The 20,249-nt window shown below is 42.4% G+C and overlaps 1 protein-coding gene across 2 annotated transcripts in view; it reads right to left on the bottom strand.

The window, feature by feature from the left end:
- The window catches only part of c3-2 (complement component C3-2), a 67,726-nt gene extending 54,008 nt beyond the window's left edge, over positions 1–13,718 (bottom strand). Inside the window, exons 1-5 of one of the 2 annotated variants that reach the window (XM_078949444.1) lie at positions 13,544–13,718; positions 9,053–9,248; positions 8,799–8,961; positions 4,790–4,884; positions 4,614–4,702 (exon numbers count right to left, since the gene is read on the bottom strand). In XM_078949444.1, the coding sequence (XP_078805570.1) occupies positions 4,614–4,702; positions 4,790–4,884; positions 8,799–8,961; positions 9,053–9,248; positions 13,544–13,620 (620 nt within the window). In that variant the 5' untranslated portion in view covers positions 13,621–13,718. 2 annotated transcript variants of the gene reach the window in all.
- Between the last annotated feature and the right edge of the window lie 6,531 nt (positions 13,719–20,249).

Here is a 20,249-nt window from a genome sequence, read left to right as displayed (position 1 = left end):
CCCCTCCTCTCAAACACAAAACTTTAAGTCCGGCTGCTCTGCTCAGAGACACGGTTCGCTCCGTCCACCGGCAGCCGCGCCAGGACCGCGTAGGGTCTGGACGTTCGGGGGCACGAAGCACTCCTTCCTGGCACCCCCCTCACGAGGGGTGTCGGAGAAGATGGGAAGACAGCGGCAAGGAGCCCGCGGGGCAAGGGTGGACGCAGAGGCATCCGCACTTCACACCGGGCGTCCGCGGAGCAGCTGGTTGGTCCTGTTTGAGCCCTAAAGCTTTCTCTGGAGCAAAACATCCGTCTATGCATGACGTTAAATCAGAGCAGTAGTGACACGCGATCGAAATGAACCATTCACATGAACAATGATCGGATCAACAATCAGCATAACCCACCAATCTCGATCGGAAAGAAATTTTGATCCAAACGAGTCTAATATGTGATTTTACTTTGATCTTTTAGGGTGATTTTTAACATCTTCCCAGGGACTGCAGATGAAAAATAGCCCTTTGGCTAACTCTGGCATATTGACAGAAATGTTTATTAATATGCGCTGTCCCCCCTATTCAAATAAACGAACAAATTATAATCGGGCAGACTATTCTGAACGGCGGGTTTACATGGGGCATTTTTTCGTCCGATCAGGCATTCTTTCCGATTACTTTTGTCCATGTAAAGGCAGCTACGGAAAATACAATGATACGTGGCCCCATTCATTCTTTCTTTTACCCAGATCAGTCGTCCTGGTCCCTTTGATGAAAAACAACCCCCAAGCATAATGTTTCCACCACCATGCTCGACCTTAAGAAAACTTCTGACACAGTCAACAGGGAAATTTTAAATTAAAAGTTGCATCATTTTAATCTTTATGTATTAGAGCACTATCAGAATCTTACCTGACACATAGGAAACAGCTGGTCAGAGTCAATAATACAACATCAACAAGTGGTGAAAATCAGCTAGGGTTAACCCAAGGCTCATCGTTATCCCCATTACTGTTCAGTCTTTACATTAATGACCTCCCTAGCTGCTCCCCACCTAATGTGCAGTTTCAGCTGCATGCAGATGATGCTGTCATCTATGTTCATGCTAGGGACAGATACCAAGCAGCGCAAGAATTCACATCAGCTATGAATAAGATCTCAGAATGGCTCCAAAGATCCCAGCTGATTCTCAATTTATCTAAAACTGTGTGCATGTATTTTTCCAATAGCTGAACTAATCAATTAACCCCCCCCCCCTCATATTAATAAATGGAACAAGCGTACAATCTGTCACTGAGTATGAATACTTAGGAATAATAAGACACACTGTTAACCTCCAAATCACTCATCAAAAAGGTTGTTAACTCAATTAAATTTGCTTTATCAACATAGATTTGATGAGAAGGCATTCAACCACGTCCCCCATGCTGTCCTGTGGAGAGTGCTCTGTGAGTATGGGGTCAGAGGAGCCTCTTTGAGGGCCGTCTGGTCTTTGTAGAAAAGTATTATTGTAACTTCAGAAGCAGGGCAGGAACTTGTTTTGCATAGCTGGCAGTAAGTATCCCTGTGCATATTGTACTCCGGCAAGCTGCCCATTATCACTAGTTCTTTTCATAGTATTTATCGATGAAGCCAGGGGCCCAAGGGGTCTGGTTTGGGGACCAAATGATTTCCTCTCTGCTCTTAAGAGATGATGTTGTGTTTGCCTTATTGAGCCAGGACCTCCGCATCTACTGGGCAAGTTTGCGACTGAATTCTGAGGCCATGTTCTTGATGAACGAAAGGTATTCTGCCCTCTCTGGTGGGTGGAGTGCTCCTGCCCCAGGTGGAGGAGTTAAGGCATTTCAGGGTCTTGCTAACAAGTTAGGGAATGTCAGAGCATGAGATTGTCAAGTGGATTGGTGCGATATCAGTGGTCACTGTACCGATCCATTGTGGTGAAGAAAAAGGTGAGTCAGAAATTAAAGCTCTCAGTGTACTGGTCAATCTTTGTTTCAGTAAAACCAATGGTATGCTAGTTGATCCAGCAGAGCTATCTATTATTTCATTTTATCTTGCAGGGCACATAATTTATTTTATTATTTTTTCAATAAACTGGTTTACTTCTTCTCTTTGGTGTCCATTTGTCACATGGTTTGGCCTCCTGGTGGTGTTTGACCTAAGGCCGGTATAGCTGTCCGTGCTGTGACATTGATCTTCTTATTTCTCCAGAGGCATTTTCAAAGGAATTATTCCATCTGTTGTGCTCTTCCTTCACCATATTGCTGCTCATAAATATTCACTTCTGTCCTCAGCCAATCTTCTACCACTCTTTCCCATAACTTCATTGTGCGACTCATCAGCTTTATTTCCATCCAGTACCTCTACAGATACAGTGGTATGAGAAAGTTTGGGCACCCCTGATAATTTTCAAGATTTTTCTTCATAAATAATTGGTTGTTTGGATGATCAATTTCATTTAAATTTATCATATAGCAGATGAACACAGTGATATTTGATAAGTGAAATGAATTTTATTGGAATTAAAGAAACTGTGCAATGTTTACTTAAACAAAAATAGACTGTTCGTAAATTTGGGCACCCCAACAGAAACATGCCATCAGTATTTAGTAGATCCTCCTTTTGCAGAAATGACAGCCTTAAATCGCTTCCTATAGCTTCCAATAAAGGCCTGGAGTCTGGTTAAATGTATTTTGGACCATTTCTCTTTGCAAAACATGGACAGCCCCCTTTAAATCACACCACAGATTTTCAATAATATTCAGGTCTGGGGACTGAGATGGCCATTCCAGAACATTGTACTTGTTCCTCTGCATGAATGCCTTTGTAGAACTAGAGCAGTGTGTAGGGTCATTGTCTTGTTGAAGTATCCAGCCCCGGCGCAACTTCAACTTTGTCACTGATTCTTGAACATTGTTTTTAAGAATCTGCTGATACTGACTGGAGTTCATGCGACCTTCAACTTTGACAAGATTTCCAGTACCTGCACTGGCCACACAGCCCCAAAGCATGATGGAACCACCACCAAATTTTACTGTGGGTAGTAAGTGTTTGTCTTGGAATGCTATGTTCTTTGTTCGCCAAGCATATCGCCCCTTGTTATGTCCAAATAACTCAATTTTAATTTCATCAGTCCACAGCACCTTATTCCAAAATTAAGCTGTCTTATCCAAATATGCTTTAGCATAGCTCAAGCCACTCTGTTTGTGGCATGTGCGCAGAAAAGGCTTCTTCCCCATTACTCTTCCATGCAGCATCTCCTTGTGCAAAGTGCGCTGAATGGTTAAACAATGCAGTGACACCATCTGCAGTCAGATCACGTTGTAGGTCTTTGGAGCTGGTCTATGGGTTGAGTTTGATTGTTCTCACCATCCTTCGCCTCTGCCTATCTGAGATTTTTCTGGGCCGGCCACTCCGGGCGTTTGCTTGAACTGTTCCTGTGGTCTTCCATTTTCTCACTATATTCCTTACAGTGGAAATTAACAGCTGAAATCTCTTAGCCAGCTTTTTGTATCCTTCACCTAAACGATGATGTTGAACAATCTAAGGGTCAATGAGCTTGTAAAAAAATTTGGGTTCCAATAATTATTGCTAAAGGTAGTCAAATCAATAAAACAACAGGAATGCTCAAATTTATGCACCTGCCTATTTTAGTTTAAGTAATTATTGCACAGTTTCTTTAAATCCAATAAACTTCCTGTCCCTTCTCAAATATCACTGTTCATCTGCTATACGATATAGTTAACTGACAGTGATGATCAGAACAACCAATGATTTATGTGGAACAATCTTGAAAATTATCAGGGGTGGCCAAACTTTCTCATACCACTGTATGTTGTTAGAGCCAACTGCCTTCCCACTTATCATTCTCTTTAATGCCTTCCTCATTTCAGCCTTTTATCTTATTCCTGCTCCTCAACACCCATATCTTCTATCTTGTGCTTTCAAACATTCTTTTCTCAATCAGCAGTTCGTCAAAGTTCTCCTTCCATCTTCACATCACATTTGTGGAACCTGTCAACACATTTCCATCTCAGTCCTTGATCATCCTAACCTGTTGCACATCCTTCCATCTATGTCTCTCTGCCTCACCTGAACAGGTTTATCAATCTATAATTAACCAAGAAAAATTCCGATGAGATTATTAATCTCTTTTTCAAGGCAGCCCTAGATCCACACCCCCTCTCTGTGTCCAACCAGTCACACAAGTCCTCACATTACTTTTGTTTGACTTTTATCTTTTATACTTTCTCCTTGTGCTGAATCTCTCAGTACTCTTGTCTGCTCAATTCCCAGTTTAGTTTAGTCTGTTTAGTTAGTTCAGTTTAGTATTTTCCTATTGACTTCTATGTATTTATGATCCTTTTGGTTTATGTTTTACTTTTCAATTACCAGTATAAAGCCCATTGAGATGACTGTTGTTGTGATTTGGGCTATACAAATATAAAATTGAATTGGATTGAATTGCTCTCTTCTGTCTTCACAGTTATCAACTCTTTTAGTCAACCTTAGACCTGCAGGTAAATGTTGTTTTTAAGTTTGTCTTAGTATCTACATTTCAGTATTAATTTGCTGTCACTTTCTATCCACCAGTTCTGCTGAAGTTTTTGTGTGAGCACATGGAAGAAAATCTCACCTGACAATCTCAGTCAGCCGATAGTCTCCAGAGTGCAGTCCTGACTTCAGAGAGACAGGGTCCAACGGTAGGATGATGCCTTCAGGGGTCTGTAGTCAGACAACATTTGGTGTTTCTGGTGGTCCATTTATTGCTCAAAGTCCAATTTAAAAATATGGAAGAGTTAAGCAGAATACCACAATCTCGATGGAGATAGAGGTGTCAGTCTTGGCATCATTAAGTCTCTCTACTGGCTCCATGCGAGGGGTCACTCCAAACATTCTGTAATACACTAAAAAATACACAAACTTTGTTCATCTGCTGTCTGTCTCATGTTTCTACATATGCTTTTGCATGTGTGAGTGAATGTTTATGCAAACGTGGGTGCGAATATAGATGTGATTTATGTGTCTGAAAGTTTGTGCACATATGTAAAGGTTTGTGTTTGTGAAGGTTTCTGAAACTATAGGTTTATTGTTTTATTTAAAGCAATAAAAACAAAACTACAAACATACATTTAATCTACGTGAGATATAAATTCATACACTGCTTAGAAAGAAAAGATTATTATAAATCTGTTTTAAAAAATTGACTTATTAGACACAATAATACAGAACACACATATTATACACTGAATCCATTTAATATGATTGTCAGTAGAGTTTGGCTCATTGCTTGAAAGAAAGTGGAAAGAAGACATTTATATAATCCTATCCCTATTACCATCACCAAGTATACATGAGAAGTGAATGAATAATGGACAAATTGTAAGCGCTTTGAGCGTCTGGAAAAGCGCAGATAAATCTAATCCATTATTATTATTATAATTATGTTTCAGTTTATTTTCGACATAGTTGTCAACATTAAGAGAAGTCAGTTAGGGTGGTTTGGGCAACTGGAGCGAATGCCTCCTGGACCTCCCAGAGGAGGTGTTCCAGGCATGTCCCACTGAGCGGAGGCCCCTGGAAAGACCCAGGACGTGGTGGAAAGACTATGTGACCGGAAAAAGATGACCGGAAAAAGATGGATAGATGCCACAATTCAAGCCACGATCGAATGTTAATGCAAATGTCTGTAAGGAATTTTTTTATGCATCTGTTTAAAAGATTTATTTATATTAGCATATTTGTACACTGTACATGTACAAAAAAGTATTTAGTCAGCCACTAATTATGCAAATTCTCCCACTTAAAAAGATGAGGGAGGCCAGTCATTTTTATCATAGGTATACTTCAACTATGAGTGACAAAATGAGAAAAGAATTCAGAAAATCCCAGTCTGATTTTTACAGAATTTGTTTGTAAATTATGGTGGAAAATAAGTATTTCATCACCTACACACAAGAGAGATTTCTGACTCTCACACACGTACACCTTCTGTAGGAGGATCCTCTGATGTAAACTATTTACCAGTATTAATTGCACCTGTATATAGTAGTTGTCTATATATAAGGCACTTGTCCACAACCTCAAACCTCATTCTGGCGTTGCCCTGGGCGGCAGCCTGGAGTAGCAGCTCCCAGCTTCTTGTCATATTTTCTATTTTGTAAGTGTTTATGTATGTCTATCTTTTATTTTTGTTTTGCACCAAGTTAGTTTTAAAACCAGCAAAGCATCCATCCAACATCACTTGGAGTTTCTTGGATGCTTTTTCCTTTTTCCTCCTTTTTCTCCTTCTGGGGCTTGGACTAACTCATGGCCCCCCGCAGCCATGCCGAGAAGACCCCCGGCATTGTTTACACACACGATCAGTTGCTGGCTCCAAAATTACTACCATTACTACCATTATGGTCAGAGAGAAGCCCTTACTCCCGGAGGAACTGAGGAAGAGACGACGAGGGTACAAGGCAGGAGTTAAACGGCGGATGAAGAAGAGACCTTTTAAACCCTGTATCCCCGCGATCATCATCAGATCCCTGCCGAACAAGATGGACGAGCTGGAGGCTCTCGTACGAACTGATACCAGACTCTAACGTGACGTTCTAACGTGACGTTCACTGGCTTCCACACGGGGCGAGCGGACCGAGACACCACTGCGAGCGGCGAGAAGAAAGGAGGGGAGCTCGCTGTACTTGTTAACAACAGGTGGTGCAAACCAGAGCATATCCACGTCAAAAAGCGTGTGTGTACTCCTGACGTGGAGCTTTTTGCCATCGGACTTCGCCCATACAACTTGCCACGGGAATTTCCAAACGTGATCCCCATCAACGCCTCACAGACGCGGCTTGTGAGGTCATCCACTCGGTCACTCCCGACCTGCAAACTAAACATCCTGGTGCCTTCATCTTCATCACAGGGATTTTAATCATGCCTGGCTCTTCTCCACTCTCCCTACATTCCATCAATATGTTCAGTGTACAACAAGGGACAATAAGACTTTAGACTTAATGTATGCCAATTTCATCAATGCATACACATCCGCTGCACTACCCCCCCTGGGCAAGTCTGATTACAACCCCATCATGTACATCGGTGGTTAAACAGCAACCAGTCACTGTGAAGACTGTCACAAAGTGGACTGACGGTCCCATGGACTGCCTGCGTGATTCCTTGGAAACCAGAGACTGGTCAGTTTTGTATGAACCTCATGGTGACGACCTGGATGGACAAACAGACTGTGTTTCGGATCACATCAAATTCTGCACGGACAACTCCATCCCGTCCAAGAGGATGCAATGTTGCCCAAATAACAAACCCTGGGTTACTAGTGAGCAGAAGCCCGTTCTGAATGAGAAGAAGAGGGCCTTCATGGCTGGGGACTGCGCTGAGCTCATTAGAGTCCAGAGGGAGCTGTCCAAAACGCAGCCTGAAGGAGTGTAAAGATGCCTGCAGGAGGAAGCTGGAAGAGACTAGAGAGAAACCAGACCAGGGATGTGTGGAGTAGGATGAGAGCAATCACTGGCTTCAGTGGAAGGGAAAATGTGCAGCTGAAGGAAATGTGGATCGAGCTAATGAACTGAACCAGTTTTTTAACAGGTTTAATTCCAGCTCCCCCTCCCCAAGCTCTTCCCCCACTCCTCCTCTGAGTGACCAACTGACTTCTCCTCACCTTCCAGGGCCAATTAGCACATTTGCTTTCTGCTCCACCCTCCCCCAGTGGTCTAGCATGGCAAGTGACCCAGTTCTTAAAGAGGTCTGATACCAGCCCCCCCCCCAGCAGTCTCCCCACTTCTCTTCTGAATGATCACTGGACTTCTTCCACTCACCTTCCAGGGCCATTAGCACATCAGCAATCCCCACCCCTCTCCCCACAGTGGACATCTCACATGGAATCTACAATGGCCCGACCCCCCAGACTGGACTGTTCATCACATTCAATCAGGTGAAAATAGAGCTGGAGAGGCTCAACCAGCGAAAGGCTGCCGGACTTGATGGCATCAGTCCTCAGATACTCAAGAACTGCTCCAGCCAGCTATGTGGTGTACTACAGCACCTGTACAACCTGACCCATCACCTTCAGAGGATCCTAGTGCAATGGAAGACTTCCTGCCTCATCCTAGTGCTAAAAAAAACCATCCTGTGGCCCCTAGTGATTACAGGCCTATAGCACTTACCTCCCATGTTATGAAGGTCAAGGCGCAGCTGGTGCTACCAGACCTCAGACCCCTGGTCAGCCCCTTCCAAGACCCTCTGCAGCTTGCATACCAGCCCAAGGTTTGAGTGGATGATGCAATAACATACCCCGCTGGAGAAAGCTTACTATAAAAACTGTTCTGTCTCCCTCTCTATTCACAACCTACACAGATGATTTCCAGTACCACTCTGAGCTATGTATGCATCTATGCATCTTCTTTTCTGTAGTGTGCTGGCGTCAAAGCAAAGGATGCCAACAGACAGGATAAACTAATCAAAAAAGCATGGTCTGTAGTTGGCTTCAAGCTTGCCAATCTGGAGGAGGTGGTGGGGGACATACTGCTGGCTGCGGACCATCAGGGGGGCATTGGAGCACAGACAGCGCAAGCCCTAGAAGAGTCCCCCCCTGTGCCCTGGGTCCAGAGAAAGGCCTCACCTGAGAAACACCCACATCATACTGCAGAAAACCACCCGCCCACCCCACTTGTAAATGGTCATTTAACTTTGTGTGATTGTTTATGCAAAAGTGTGTGTGAATATATTGGTTGTTAGTCTGTTGGTCAATCTTCCAGTTTCCGAGCAAGAACACTTTACAACATGGCCACTGAGTGGATTGTGCATGTGGGGGGGTTACCTTTGCTGTTGGGGGTGTACAGTGTCTTGTCGGTCTGGATAAAAATGTACCCGGACTGGAAGGAAACCATAACGAACTTCTCCAGTGTTCGGTCTGGGAACACAGCTTCCAGGTAGACAAACTGTTTTACAGATGGATCCTTGTTGAAGTCTCCAGGTGGGATCTGAAAGCCAGATTGGAGTGGGTGGGGTCTGTACATGCAGACTTTGCAGTTATGACATCACGTGAATACCTTCATGTAGATGTGTACTTACAGTAATCTGTGCAAAGCCTTGGAAGTTATTGCCATTGGTTAGGGTTACTTGTGTGGTCGTCAGTGTTTTAGTTTTTGTTGGATGGTTTTTAACAAAGATGGTGACGAGTTGGTTCGCCCCGCTACAGTCCTGGCATTCAACAAAGATGTTTTCTGGTGTTCCCACTCGCAGCAGGTTGGGGGCAGACATCAGGTTGCTGTGAAGCAGATATTAGTTATTGAAATATTTACCCTGCTACTTATTGTTCCATTACTGCTTAAAAATTTGCACACTTTTGTTTTCCAATTCACTATTCCCTTTGGTTGAGAGGTGAGGGCAGGAGATTTGGGATCTTTGCTCTGGGCTGCAGCTATTTACTGGACTTTATACTACATGATCATTCTGAATGGGATCCAGCAAATAATCGATAAAAAGCTTATCCCTGAGCATACAAACCCTTATCCTAAGTGTGTCTAAAGGGTGGGAGTGGGGTGCAGGCTCAAGTTAACAGATAAAAACAAGAACAACTTCATATTTTAAAATATGTATTATTTTAAAGCATAATGTTGGAAATAACAGCACTCCTTAACTTCAACAAGATAATAATACCGAAATAGCAAGATAATAATACCGAAATAGAAACTTTTTCCAAGTGGGAAAAAGTTTGCATTTACAATTCAAACTCTTCGACACTTGCAAAGATTTGAAACAGTTTTTAGGCATTATAGACCGGGGATCTAAAATCCGGACCCAGACCCAGTCCCGGATAGGAACGTGACGCAAAACTGATACGATGGGCACCTTTATTTGAAAAGGTGCAGCTCTTGTTGTCATTGCAACCAACACATTCTCACTCCCAACTCGTCACATATGGGAGTATTTTCGGGGCCCCCTCTGCATCACTTTCTGATATTTTTGGTGTCTCCAACTCATAGATTTTTGATGTACTGCCTGTTCCCATTAAATCAGGGGTCCCCACCCCCCGGACTGCAAACCGTTGCCCCCCGCGGTCCGAGGGCTGCAGACAAGAAAAAAATGCATACACTAACTTTGATTCTTTCCGGGGTTTTTTCTGTCAGAAGAAAGAGAAAGAAATGTTGAAGTGTGGAAAACAAATAGTATTCTATTTAGGAGGAGCTGTTGGGAGTTTATGGGGGCTACTGGCGTCAACCGCCAATCCTTAAAACCAGCATTTTTAATGACTGTTTTTCACACCATTTTTCCTGTTGATTTTTCCTACTTTTCACTTGCCATAACTCGGCTCCAGTCCAAAAATGTGTTCATGAAGCTTGACGCCCCAGCTGCATGGTGGAGGAGCTCCCACTAAATGTTTTCAGCCTGATCGCTATATGGAGCACTGTCTGTGTATCTCATTCCAATGCATGAAAGGCACAGAGCGGTGACGTTGTGGCTGGTGAGGTACTGACTCTTCAGAGCTAGATTTACAAACAAATATACTTGTTATCTATCTACAGAAATATACAGAAACTAAAAGAAAAAAGTGATAGAAAATACACTGACCAATAACATAAACGCAACACTTTTGTTATTGCTCCCATTTTTTATGGTATGAACTCAAAGATGTGAAACATTTTCCTCATACACAAAATAACCAGTTCTCTGAAAAATTGTTCACAAATCTGTCTAAATCTGTGATTGTGAGCACTTCTCCTTTGCCAAGACAATCCATCCCACCTCACAGGTGTGCCATATCAAGATGCTGATTAGACAGCATGATTATTGCACAGGTGTGCCTTAGATTGGCCATAAGAAAAAGCCACTCTGAAATCTTCAGTTTTGTTTTATTGAGGGGGTCAGGGGACTCAGACAACCAGTCAGTATCTGGTGTGACCTCCATTTGCCTCATGAAGTGCGACACATCTCCTTAGCATAGAGTTGATCAGGTTGTCTATTGTGGCCTGTGGAATGTTAGTCAACTCTTCTTCAATGGCTGTGCAAAGTTACTGGATATTGGCAGGAACTGGAACACGCTGTCGTATACGCCGATCCAGAGCATCCCAAACATGCTCAATGGGTGACATGTCCGGTGAGTATGCTGGCCATGCAAGAACTGGGATTTTTTTCAGCTTCCAAGAATTGTGTACAGATCCTTGCAACATGGGGCCGTGCATTATCATGCTGCAACATGAGGTGATGTTGTTGGATATAAAGCACAACAATGGGCCCCAGGATCTTGTCGCGGTGTCTCTGTGCATTCAAAATGCCATCAATGAAATGCACCTGTGTTCTTCGCCCAGAGCATACACCTGCCCATACCATAACCCCACCACCACCATGGGCTACTCGATCCACAACATTGACATCAGAAAACCGCTCACCCACACGACGCCACACACGCCGTCTGCCATCTGCCCTGAACAGTGTAAACCGGGATTCATCTGAGAAGAGAACACCTCTCCAACGTGCCAGACGCCATCGCATGTGAGCATTTGCCCACTCAAGTCGGTTATGACGACGAACTGGAGTGAGGTCGAGACCTCCATGAGTACGACGAGCATGCACATGAGCTTCCCTTAGATGGTTTCTGACAGTTTGTGCAGAAATTCTGTGGTTATGCAAACCGATTGTTTCAGCAGCTGTCCGAGTGGCTGGTTTCAGACGATCTTGGAGGTGGACATGCTGGATGTGGAGGTCTTGGGCTGGTGTGGTTACACGTGGTCTGCGGTTTGAGGCCGGTTGGATGTGCTGCCAAATTCTCGGAAACGCCTTTGGAGACGGCTTATGGTGGAGAAATGGACATTTAATTCCCTAGCAACAGCTCTGGTGGACATTCCTGCTATCAGCATGCCAATTGCACACTCCCTCAAAATTTGCGACATCTATGGCATTGTGCTGTGTGATACAACTGAAGATGTCAGAGTGGCCTTTTCTTGTGGCCAGTCTAAGGCACACCTGTGCAATAATCATGCTGTCTAATCAGCATCTTGATATGGCACACCTTCGAGGTGGTATGGATTGTCTTGGCAAAGGAGAAGTGCTCACTATCACAGATTTAGACAGATTTTTGAACAATATTTCAGAGAACTGGTTATTTTGTGTATGTGGAAAATGTTTCACATCTTTGAGTTCATACCATAAAAAATGGGAGCAATAACTAAAGTGTTGCGTTAATATTTTTGGTCAGTGTACTTTTGAAAATAGAAAATCAGTCTGAAGTACCCCCTAAAATGCAATTTTTCATTGTCCCCCTACTAATGTCCAAACCGAATTTTAAACAAAAGTCCAAATTAAACTTAATTATTTTCTTGTATTATTTTATTGAAGCCCCTAACTGTGGGAACATTTGTTTTAATATACAAAAATGTCAAATAATTAACTATGAACCATACCCTGTTACCATAAACTTTGTTTTTAGCGACACATTGGTGCTGTTATTGATGAACATGTAGAAGAAAATCAGAAAAGTGAAGGTTTACTTTTCATGAATTTTGAAGCCCCAAAAAAACACAGAATAAAGCAGACAGTGCCAAGGAGGATGCTCTCGTATGCACACATGTTTATATTATATTTAGGAAATCCCAGTTTTACGATGGTTTTGTGGGATTAGATTTATTTAGATATTAATTACATGATATGTGCCACCAATCCTCTGCTACTTAAAAATATATTACACTGAATATTAAGACATCATTTTTTTCCGGACCTTAACTTCAAGATTTTTTTTTCAACTGGACCCTTTAAATTTTAGTTGAAGACCCCTGGTCTAGACCTTTTACCACATTTTAGGTGTTTCAAGTTCTCTTTTCTTCACACCTTTGCTCAAAATCAGCACAATCAAGAATTTTTTGTCTCATTATGAAATAAGAATATCATTATTTAAAATGTGTCAAAATCCTTTAGAATACTTTATTTAAGACTAAAAAAGCTGTAGTATTTGGTTTCATTTTGAGGAAATTACTTTAAAGTTCAATAGATGTTGACAAGTTAGACTGAAGTTACACTGTCACTTATTTTATAAACAATCATTTAAATTTATGTTCTAAGAACAAGTTTTAGATTTTGAGAAGATTTAAAAGAAAGACAACTTGTATTAAATGGTATTCTCATTTTGTTCACATTTTGTACTAAAATGAGTCATTTCCACGTGTTATGTGTAATAGGTGGGGAAAAAATGAGGGCACTACTTAATTGAACTAAAATTAGGTAGTTAAATACAGAAATATATGTATAAATCAATTGCATAGAACAAACTAAAACAACATTTGGCATTACATTAAATTCAAACAGTAGTTCTATCTAACAGTTAGCTTTTTAGCTTAATTTTCCCTTTTGGAATACTTGTATATAACTCCTTGTTTCTAGATTTTTTAAATCTTATTAAAGAATTTCTTGAGTAAAAATGACTTTCTGCATGGACAGATAATGTTACAGCTTTTTAGTGATTTTATTCTCAAGATTAGTGATTATTTTCGATTTTTAAGCTAGTACTTTTTGCAGTGTTAACTCTTTGCTTTGCAAGCTTTCACAAGTACTGGTGGGGGGGTTACTCACAGCGGTCCAGCATCGATGAAAGACATCAAGGAGACCAAGGCCAGAGAGGCCAGCAGCAGCTGAAGAGCCCTCCTCATCCTCACTTTGCTCTGTTGACTGTGTGCAGCAGGACTCTACAGCACCTCTTTTTTATCGTCCCAACTGTCCTTCCATTCCCTTTTCACTATGTAGCAATCTTGAACCTCCCCAAAGTGCAAATGTACAAAGAGGAACATGAACAAGGTAGCACACGGTTTTCTGAAAACAGCTGAGAAATTCAAATAAACGTTATCGTTGTGAGGAAAAGTCAAACATCATAAAATCAATAAATTTTAAACACACTTTCAAGATTTTCATTTGACAAAATTGTGGAAGTCTGTCTGCAGCAGATCTGCAGAGCCTCAGCTTTTGTTGTTTCCTTGGTGGAAAAGTCCTAAAACTTGACCTTTACTTGGTTTTTGGATCAACAAGTAAACACGTGACATTGGTGCCAAAAGTTGTCCTGATGTCATGACAGAGTTCTGGCAGGAGTCTGTGTAGTTACCGTAAAACGAGAATTTCACAAATCTGCAAACAGTCGGAACAGATGAAAGATCTCTTGTTTCCTTTTAGGGACATTTAATTAATGATCACAGTAGATGTGCAGGTTGGTGTTTAGACTACAAAGCAAGGGAAGTTTCAGAGAAAATGTCCAGTAAACACTTGTCTCCTTCTTTCAGTTGATTTTATGAGTGATCTTCTCGTGGCTGCTTAAAGGATGCAGACCACACACACGTTTTAAAATTGAACCCAAAATGTCTAAAATAGGACACTGAAATGTCTTAAAACAGCCATGAGCAATACACTATTTGTATAGCACCTTTTAAGGCAAGGCAAGGCAAGTTTATTTGTATAGCACAATGCGTACACAAAGTAATTCAAGGTGCTTCACAAAACAGAAAAATGCATTAAAATCACAATACATCATAGAAATAATCAACGTAACATTTAATTTAAAAGAAAAGACATTTTTTTGGGGGAAAATGGATTTAAAAAGAAGGAAGGAAATGAAAGAAAAGTGCAGATGGGACCTTTCAGTCATATAGACGGCTAAACAGAAATGTTTTAAGTCTAGATTTGAATATGGACACAGAAGAGGCCTGTCTGATGACTTCAGGGAGGCTGTTCCAGATTTTAGCTGCAGAATATTGAAACGCTGATTCCCCTTGTTTAGTTCTGACTCTGGGTATCAACAGGAGGCCGGTCCCTGAGGTCCTCAGAGTACGAGATGGTTCATATGGCACTAACATGTCAGAGATGTACTTTGGTGCGTGGCCATGGAGAGACTTGTACACAAGCAGAACTGCTTTGAAGTCTATTCTTTGAGGTACAGGGAGCCAGTGCAAAGACCTGAGCACAGGACTAATGTGATCATACTTCCTGGTTCTGGTCAAGACTCGAGCAGCAGCATTCTGGATGTACTGAAGCTGTTTTACAGCTCGTTTGGAGAGGCCGGTGAGCAGGCCGTTACAGTAGTCTAACCTACTGGAGACAAATGCATGAATAAGTATCTCCAGGTCTGGCTTTGACATTATGTTTTTGATTTTGGCAATGTTTTTCAGATGGTAAAATGCCGCTGATGTTATTGACTTGATATGGCTGTTAAAGTTCAGGTCAGAGTCCATGATTACCCCTAGATTTCTGACTGGATTTGAGGGTTTAAGAGACAGAGAATGAAGGTAGCTGCTGACTCTCTCTTTGTTTCTGTGGGCCAAAAATAATAACTTCGGTCTTGTTTGTGTTTAGCTGGAGAAAGTTGTTCTGCATCCACGCGCTGATCTGTTGGAGGCAGTGGCTGAGTGAATCCACCGGCCCATATTCACCTGTTATCAGTGACACATAGATCTGAGTTCAGTTTATTTGTTTGAAGGATAAGCCCCTTGAGATGTGACATCTCGTTTTCAAGGGGGTCCTCAACATACAACAAAACAAGCAAATACCGACAGATACAGTTGAGCAAACTTTGCATATGTCAAAACAAAGAAGAACTTAAAATTTACAAGACAACGAGCAGGCACACGCACACACCCACACAAACAGACATTTAATGCACCTACTAGCAATTAGTTTAAGGCAGGGGTGTCAAACTCATTTTCACAGAGGGCCACATCAGCATAGCAGCTGTCCTCAAAGGGACGGATATAACTTATACATGTAACTAAATGTAATGAAACATAAATGTAACTACTCCTTAATGTTGAACAACTTATTTATTTATTTATTATAACTTTTGAAAGTGATAATTACAGTTGCATAGAAAACATATGTTTGCTTGTTAGTCTAGTATAAATCCTTTTACATTTGATTCTGTCAGGTTAGGTTATATGGACAGTGTTTAAGTCCTAATGTATAGTTGCCCAATCTGATATTTCAAGGCAGATTCCCCCTAGATATGAATAAATACACACCAATTTTTTTTTTTTTTTTTAAGAAATTAAAAAATTTTATGCTCTCGGGTGCCACATAAAATGACATGGAGGGCCACATTTGGCCCCCGGGCCTTGAGTTTGACATATGTGGTTTAAGGTAAGGAAATAAAAATAATACTAAATAAAAAGCAGAAGAGAAATAAAATTAAATCAAGAACAGTTACATGAGTGTTGAAGATGTACTAAACAGGCATTTTTAAATGCAAAGAATGAGGTTAAAGAGCGAATGGATGGAGGAAGATTGTTCCAGTCAGAGGGTGCCTTGTAATTAAATGAATATTTTCCGATTTCTTTTTCAACTCTTGGAACAACAAAAAAGATTTGATCTGCATGACGTAAATTATAAGAAGACTGAAAAGGAATTAGATATTGTTTAAGATAGTCTGGCTAGCTGAGGTTAATATATTTGAAAATGTACAATAGCCAGTGAAGTTGACGTTGGGAGGATAGGGGAAGCCAGGACAGTTGCTGAAACATAAGACAGTGGTGAGTTCTAAACGGACGACGAAGAATAAACCTACACAAGCTGTTATAAATAACATTTAGTGGTCGGAGGTTAGAGAGAGTAGTGTTTTGATAAATTATGTCACCATTATCTAGAGTCGGGATAATCAGATGTGAAATAATTTTCTTCCTGACTGAGAGACTAAAACAATTGATTGATAGATAAAGTAATTTTAAACGATAAGAAATTTTGTGGACAATGGACTGTATATGGGCACTAAAAGAGAGTGAGGAGTCAAGCCACAAACCAAGGTATTTGAATTTTTCCGCTGCTGAAATAGGTGACATGTCCAGGTAAGTTAAATTTATTTCACTTGCAGCTACAGGAAGTAGTCTTTTTTGAAACAACATAAAATAGGATTTTGATTTGTTAAGTAGAAGCTTATTGGATTGTAACCATAATTGAACAGAATTAAAATCATGTTGAATTGAATACTGAATGTCAACAATGTTAGATTTAGATGAGTAAATGACAGTATCATCGACATAGAGTTGAATATTGCTGTAGATGCATTTAGTTGGAAGGTCCTTAATGAAAATAGAAAATAAGAGGGAACCAAGTGAGGAACCTTGTGGAACACCTTTTTCTACGCTTAGAAAGTTGGAATAGCTGCCATTAAAAAGCACACACTGCTGACGATGATGAAGGTATGAGTTGAACTAAAGGAGTGAGGATCTATCACGGCCAATTGAATGAAGTTTGTCCAATAACAGATAGTGATCTACCACATCAAAAGCTTTGGTATGATCGATAAATAAGGCACCAGTTAACATGTTATTATCAAAAACAGAGAAAATATAATTGGTAAATTTTAACAAAGATGAAGTTGTGGAGAAGTGCTTTCGGAAACCGGATTGAAAAGGAGATAATATATTAAGTGTTAGATATTCCGAAAGTTGATTAAAGATGATTTTTTCATATACTTTGACAATACTGTTGATGACTGAGATTGGTCTATTGACATATTGCTCATGTCATTAGAATTCCTACCTTTGTGAAGAGGTACAACTTTTGTACGTTTCCAAGCCAAGGGGACTTCAGACGTGCTAAAAGAGAGATTTAAAAGAGCAGCTGTCAGAGGGGTGGGGGTGAGGCCCCAAAGCAATCAAAAATTTTAGGGATCTGCTGGGGAGTTTGCTAGTTGCTCCAGAGACAGCCAAAGCCCTGATAGTTAAAATGTTTTAATAAAAACAGTCTAAAACCAGAAATGGTAAAAAAAACTAAAAACAAAAATGACATAAAACACATGTAAAGCCAACACATCAGGAGAACAGCGGTAGTAATTGTCCATATCACGCCATTGTCCAAGTGTCCGCCTTGATGTTCGTCCCACACCCAAGTCCTTCACCCGAGCAGGCCTGCACTCCAAGCCACCAGTTCACATGCAATAAAAACAAGGCAAATCCACAAATAGTTTTAAAAACACAAAAACAGTCATGCAAAGGAGTTAAAAGTCAATCCATATAAAACCCAATTAAAATCCACTGGTGACTGAGCTACAGGCTGCTCATAGAAGCTCAGTGTGTAGCTGGCACACTTAACTTTAGGAGGGGTGAAGCCCGTTCACCCCTCTGTGTCTCCAAATGGCAGTGTGAGATCTTCCTGAGGGTGTGCTGCCTCCCTTCTCCTCCACGCGAGCAATTTACTGGTCCGCGCCCCGATGAAGACCTGTGGCCAATGTTCTGCCGCCTCCGCGTCCTGAATTGCGCACCTCCGGCTCCAAGCCTTCCTCCTGCCTGCACCTTGCAGGTTGCACCCAAATGTCACGGACCTCGCGTCTCTGGCTCCAGCAGCAGGCCAAACTCAAACGATACAGGCTCCAACAGTCCTCCTCTGCAGGCTGTGCCCAAGTGTCAGGAACCCCACGCACCGGCTCCAACAGTCCTCCTCTGCCGGCCGCGCACTGGTGCTTTATAAGAGAATGACAGCCTCCCTGCTCTGTATGTGACCACGCCCTCCCACACAGGTGTCCTTCATCCACCATCAGCAATCTGTGCAAGCAGTCACAAACTACCTGCTGACACTCCCCCTGACTGAAAGCGTTCTAGTCCCTAGAACTACTCACGGTACCTTTGGGGCCTTTGCCTATTAAGCCTCTGGGAGCGCCTTGGTTCAGGTGCTTGAGCAGCTTCGTACCCCTCTGCCACTGGGAGGGGAAAGGCAAATCCCCATAATGCTAGGCCATCTGCGGGTGTTTGCTCTTCAGCTGTTGGCTCGCTTGGTAACTCTTGAGGGACGAGACAGGGGAGGCAAGGTCTCAAATTGTTACGGTGCAGAACCCTTTCAGGACCGTCTTTACCTTCTGGCCTGACTCTGTAGACAGGGCGATCTGGATAAGGCTGGGCTACTACAACCTGAGGTTCATTTTCCCACCTATCACTAAGTTTACCCTTTTCCCTTCTCCTCTGGTCTAAGACCAGAACCCGCTCTCCTGGAAGCAGGGGGGAATCTTTGGCAGCCTTGTCGTAGATCTTCTTGTTTGTGCTGGCTGCTTGCAGTAAAGAGGTTGACGCTTTGTTGTAAGCATAAGTCAACTGTTGATGGTGCCTACTCACCCACTCTGTCGTGGTAGTGGTACTCAACGAGGCCACTGCTCCTGTCAGCATGTCCACAGGGGTTCTAAGGTGGCGGCCAAACATTAGGAAGGAAGGTGCATATTTAGTGGAGGCATGCACGGTGTTGTTGTAAGCCTGGACAAGGCCTGGAAGGTACCCCGCCCAATGCCTTTGTTGTTCAGCCTCCAGTGTCCCCAACAAGCTTAGCAAAGTTTGGTTGAACCGCTCGCATGCCCCATTGCCCTGTGGGTGGTATGGTGTGGTGCGGGACTTATGACAGCCATAAATCATGCACAGTTCTTTTATGAGTCTTGACTCAAAGCCAGGGCCTTGATCTGAATGCATGACCTCTGGGCAGCCGAATGACTGTATAACATGAGTCCACAAGGCACGAGCCGTTGCCACTGCTGTCTGATCAGGGGTCGGAATAGCCCATGCATACTTTGTGAACAAGTCAGTCACAACCAGGATGTTCTGGTATCTGTCTGTAGGGCGGCTCAATGTTAGAAAGTCCATTGCCACTATGTGCATCGGGGCTCTGGCAGTGAATGGGGCAAGAGGAGCCCTGTGATCAGCCTTTGTTTTGTACAACACGCAGCGGGGGCAGGCCTTTATATAACCCTGAACAGTCTTTTCCATTTAGGGCCAATAAAAATTTCTTCGCAGCGTAGTAAGCATGCGATCTGCACCTGGGTGTCCACTGTTTTGATGGCAAAACTCTACCAAGGCTGCAGTTTTATTGTTCGGGACCACAACTTGTTGGAGAGTTTCGTAGGTTGAGGAGTCTCTTACTCTCCTGCATAACACTCCCTCAATAATTTCGAGTCTTCTCCATTGCTGCAAGAGTCTCTTTATTGGCTGAGAAAGCGCCCGCCTTTCTGCTGCACCTGGTAACCCACCTTGAGTCAGATAGTCCCGAACCTGACAAACTGTGGGGTCTCTCTGCTGTTCCAGTCTCCACAGGCCAGGGTTCCACCCCCAACCATTAAAGGGCTCTTCTGTCTCATCCAAAACCTCCATCACATGTACCGTCTGGGTGCCAACAGGCCCTAGGCCTGTTGAGGCAATGTGGAGTCTAGACAATGCATCAGCATTAGTGTGGTCCTTCCCCGGTCGGTACCGGATGGTGTAATCAAAATTGGCCAGTTGAGCAACCCACCTCTGTTCCACGGCCCCTAGTTTTGCTGTCTGCAGGTGTA

The sequence above is a fragment of the Oryzias latipes genome, chromosome 1 (assembly GCF_053564925.1).
Source record: "Oryzias latipes strain Hd-rR chromosome 1, Olatipes_Hd-rR_3.1".
NCBI lineage: Eukaryota > Metazoa > Chordata > Actinopteri > Beloniformes > Adrianichthyidae > Oryzias > Oryzias latipes.
The sequence above is the reverse complement of the archived record's forward strand: the minus strand, read 5'-3'. Positions and strand labels throughout refer to the sequence as shown.